Here is a 5,247-nt window from a genome sequence, read left to right as displayed (position 1 = left end):
GGATGGGATAGCGATGGGATGGGATGGGGTGGGATGGGATGGGGTGGGATAGCGATGGGATGAGATAGCGATGGGATGGGGTGGGATAGCGATGGGATGGGATAGCGATGGGATGAGATAGCGATGGGATGAGATAGCGATGGGATGAGATAGTGATGGGATGAGATAGCGATGGGATGAGATAGCGATGGGATGGGACAGCGATGGGATGGGATGGGGTGGGATAGCGATGGGATGAGATAGCGATGGGATGGGATAGCGATGGGATGGGATAGCGATGGGATGGGGTGGGATAGCGATGGGATGAGATAGCGATGGGATGGGATAGCGATGGGATGGGAAGGGATAGCGATGGGATGGGATGGGATAGCGATGGGATGGGATAGCGATGGGATGGGAAGGGATAGCGATGGGATGGGATAGCGATGGGATGGGATAGCGAAGGGATGGGATGGGATAGTGATGGGATGGGATGGTGATGGGATAGCGATGGGATAGCGATGGGATGGGATAGCGATGGGATAGCAATGGGATGGGATAGCGATGGGATAGCGATGGGATGGGATAGCCATGGGATAGCAATGGGATGGGATAGTGATGGGATGGGATAGCGATGGGATGGGATAGCCATGGGATGGGATAGCAATAGGATGGGATAGCGAAGGGATGGGATGGGATGGGATAGCGATGGGATGGGATGGTGATGGGATAGCGATGGGATAGCGATGGGATAGCGATGGGATGGGATAGCGATGGGATGGGAAAGTGATGGGATGAGATAACGATGGGATGGGATGGGATAGTGATGGGATGGGATAGCGATGGGATGGGATAGCGATGGGATGGGATAGCGAAGGGATGGGATAGCGAAGGGATGGGATAGCGAAGGGATGGGATGGGATAGCGATGGGATGGGATGGTGATGGGATAGCGATGGGATAGCGATGGGATAGCGATGGGATGGGATAGCGATGGGATAGCAATGGGATGGGATAGCGATGGGATAGCGATGGGATGGGATAGCCATGGGATAGCGATGGGATGGGATAGCGATGGGATGGGATAGCCATGGGATAGCGATGGGATGGGATAGCCATGGGATGGGATAGCGATGGGATGGGATAGCGAAGGGATGGGATGGGATGGGATAGCGATGGGATGGGATGGTGATGGGATAGCGATGGGATAGCGATGGGATAGCAATGGGATGGGATAGCGATGGGATAGCGATGGGATGGGATAGCGATGGGATGGGATAGTGATGGGATGGGATAGCCATGGGATAGCGATGGGATGGGATAGCCATGGGATAGCGATGGGATGGGATAGCCATGGGATGGGATAGCCATGGGATGGGATAGCCATGGGATGGGATAGTGATGGTGGCTCCATTAAACCTTATGACCCGTAGTGTATTGGGAACAACAATGATTGCTAACAACATTTCTGAAAATAAGAAGTTTTTAAGAAAGAAGTATATAGGGGAAGCAACAATTTTCTGGTTGAGACCAATAAGATAATCAATCCATCATTAAAAAGTGCAGCAGCATAAGCTATATGAAAGGAAGAAAACAGTCTTGAATCCACAAATGTCTGAAAATCCCAAAAGAAAAAAAAATTGCCTTTTTTCTTCCTCATGATCATTTTGTTTGTATCTACACAAAGAGAAATTGTTTATAGCATTAAAAACCATCTTCAGGCATGCCAATTCCCCGTTCCATCTCTCCTGCCCCCTCAAACCTATTCAGCAGTATTTTTTTTAAATAAATAGCTTGAGATTTTTTTTATACTCACCAAAGTTCACCAGTCATGTCCCACACTCTGCCAGCTGAGTCCCAATTGGTGAATCCAGTGTGGCAGTAGGCTGGTTGCCTTTTCCTGATGTCATCTCTCTGCTGCTGTCTTCTGTGGACCTTGCCACTGGATAGCCAATAGGAAGTGTCCATGTCACCAAGGCAGCAACATGGATACCCATATAATGACCTCTTAGTTTTCTGCAGGAAATAAAATAGAAATACCTCAGCACCCAGGGCGCATGATTTAGGTGAGTATTTTTGTCACTGGTAGCAGCTTTTTTAACCCAGCAATTAGTTGGAGGGGGAGAAGTGCCTGTTCACTCAGAGTTCAGCTTTAACCACTTGTCCTCCAGGAGATTTACCCCTCTTCATGGCCAGGCCATTTTTTGTGATTTCTGTAACCTCCCTAGCAGTCTGATTGTGTCAGTATTTCTGTGCTCAAAGCGGTACATATTTTTGCATGGAAATATGTATTTTTTTTATTGTAGGCCTGTAATTTTTAGGAATAACTCACTGAAATCTGTCTGAACAAGAGTCTATTAAACATCCCGGGTATGATAAAATTTGAAACACGAAATCATAAATTATAATATAATAAATAATCATAAAAAATAATATAATAATAATAATACATTTAATTCAATAATATAATCAAACCAAAAACACTGAAATGTGAAATATAGCGCCAAGTTCGCACATCGCTGAGCTCAGTCGCAGAATCGTTTTCAGTGTCTGATGAGGAATTTCCCCCACGAATCATTATCACTCAATTCTGCAAGTAGTTCTGATTTACTATCGCTGTTCTCTAGTCGGTCTAAAACCGCGTGTGACCTAAAGGGGCGCTTTTTGGACGCCATGGACGTTTCTCAGTTTCCAGGCAGAAAGAACAGTAAAAATGCAGGCAGGGCGCCGGACAAAGCACTCGGGACAAAATGTATGTGAAATGGTTTGATACAGGAATGTTATACTATGTGATATTCGTGAATTTAGTGAATGTCACTTTTACAACTTTCAAATTTCCCGTCAGTTCTGTCCCCCGTACGTCCCGACGTCGCAGGGAACGGAACCCGGAAGACAGATGCCGGCATCGGCCGGAGGACATTACAGCGGACACTGCAGGAGGGACATCGCGGGAACGCAGGACAAGGTAAGTGCAGAAGGGATCCCGGAGTGTAGCTCGGAGTTACCGCTTGTGGTGCTGAAACTTTACCCCGAGCTATAAAATAAAAATGTCCTATGAGCCACTATAAATCTATGTTCTAAGGTAAGTTCGCGAGCTCCTAGCTATATTATCATTGAATATACAAAAAATGACAAATTAAAAAGGAAAATGTTATATTAGAACCGTGAATAAATAAATAAAATCAATTTTTAATAAATAATAATTCTATAATTTATAAATAATTACCCTTAATTTCTCCAAATATAGAAATATATAAAATGTGCAACTCATTAATGTACATCAATTAAATAAATAAATAATCTAAAAAATAATTAATATTAATTGATAAAAATAATCAATATTAATTGATAAAAATAAATAAATTTGAAATGAATAATTCATAAATGTTCAGTAGAGTTGAAAATCCCATCATATATTAAATCCCATCTAAGTGGGACTATATATTGCAAATGGACTGTTCACATGATTTCCAAAATAAAATTTCTCAGAATGAAATGAGTTACTTGGTGTGTTCTATTAGTAGAAGACTGAATGATTCTCCTCTTTTCTCCTACTGTTCTGCTGTGAATGGATCCTGGGTAAGGTCTTCCCTCCAAGGGTTGTTGTATATTTTCACCCTATTACTCAGCGTATCGCCAGAGGAAAAAGAGAAAGGAATAGTGCCTTATCCTTGATGAGCATAAAAATTTATTGGTGCCAATTTTGCACTTACAAGTTAAAAATCATCAAAGCGCTTTCTGTATAAAATATGTGCAGCCTGAGCGGCGTGTGGACTCACACTGCCTGTACTCGCCATGCATCGGAGTCCGGGTACGTGGTGACGTCTATGCCCCGAGCTATACTCGGGAATACCTCCAGGGAGGTTAACTGACAATTGCGCGGTCATGCAAATTTATGTAATTTTTTTCTTTCAGTGGTATTTGATCAATATTTTTAACTCTTGTTATGTATCTGCGGTGAGGACATCATTGCACACATGACTGCTCGGATTTCCTGATTTCTTATACTATATATGAAGGGGTTAAACAAGGGTGTCACCACTGTGTAAAGCATTGACACCATCTTGTTTAGAGTTTGAGAGCTTGATGGAACCAGATAAATGATTATTAGGGACCCAAAATAAATTGTCACTACAGAGAGGTGAGAGCTACAGGTTGAGAAAGCTTTCTTCCTCCCAGTGATAGAGGACATACGGAGAATGGATAGGACAACACAACTGTAGCTCCCCAAAACCAAAACAAATGGTATGATCATGATGGGAAAGGAGAGGATTAATATTTCTATCTCAAAAGATGAAGTGTCTGAGCAAGCAAGATCAACAAAAGGAGCAAGATCACAGAAGTAATGGTCAATGGTGTTGGGTCCACAGAATGTAAGCTGAGCCACAAAACCCACCGTTACCAATGTGGACATAAAGCCAAGCATCCAGCAGAAGATCACCAGGGAATTCTGAAGATTCTGGCTCATAATTTTGTTATAGAGCAAAGGCTTACATATGGCCAAGTACCGGTCATAGGCCATCACTGAGAGAAGATAGCTTTCTGTACTACCTGAGGCACAGTACAGGTAACTCTGAGCGATGCAGCATGAGACACAGATGGTGGCTCCATTCAACCATATGACCCGTAACATGTTGGGAACAACGAGGGTCACTAACAAGATTTCTGAACACAAGAAGTTTTTAAGAAAATAGTACATAGGGGAGGCAGCAAATTTTCTGGTTGAGACTGCTACAATAATCAATCCATCAATAAAAAGTGCAGCAGTATAAGCTATGAGAATAAAAATGAGGAGAAGATTCTTGAAGCCACCAATGTCCGGAAATCCCAAAAGAAAAAAAAATGAGATTGCTGTGCCATTTTTCTCTTTCATGATCCCTTTTCTGTATCTGCAGAGAGAGAAATTGTATTAGAGCATTAAAGCCCATATTCGGGCATGCCAATTATTATTATTATTATACAGGATTTATATTATTATTATTATACAGGATTTATATATTATTATTATACAGGATTTATATATTATTATTATTATTATTATTATACAGGATTTATATATTATTATTATTATTATTAATATTATTATTATTATTATACAGGATGTATATATTATTATTATTATTATTATTATTATTATACAGGATTTATATATTATTATTATACAGGATTTATATATTATTATTATATAAGATTTATATATTATTATTATTATTATTATTATTATACAGGATTTATATATTATTATTATTATTATTATACAGGATTTACA

At 41.0% G+C, this 5,247-nt stretch overlaps 1 protein-coding gene across 1 annotated transcript; it reads right to left on the bottom strand.

Annotated features, from left to right (window-relative positions):
- Positions 1 to 3,912: 3,912 nt before the first annotated feature.
- On the bottom strand, positions 3,913 to 4,611 carry LOC149452501 (olfactory receptor 11A1-like). Its single transcript, XM_089689248.1, has one exon. It carries the CDS (start codon positions 4,609 to 4,611, stop codon positions 3,913 to 3,915), a length of 699 nt encoding a protein of 232 aa, XP_089545374.1.
- Between the last annotated feature and the right edge of the window lie 636 nt (positions 4,612 to 5,247).

This window comes from Staurois parvus, unplaced genomic scaffold (genome assembly GCF_062004578.1).
Source record: "Staurois parvus isolate SC_StPar_1 unplaced genomic scaffold, SC_StPar_1.0 ptg000470l, whole genome shotgun sequence".
NCBI lineage: Eukaryota > Metazoa > Chordata > Amphibia > Anura > Ranidae > Staurois > Staurois parvus.
The sequence above is the reverse complement of the archived record's forward strand: the minus strand, read 5'-3'. Positions and strand labels throughout refer to the sequence as shown.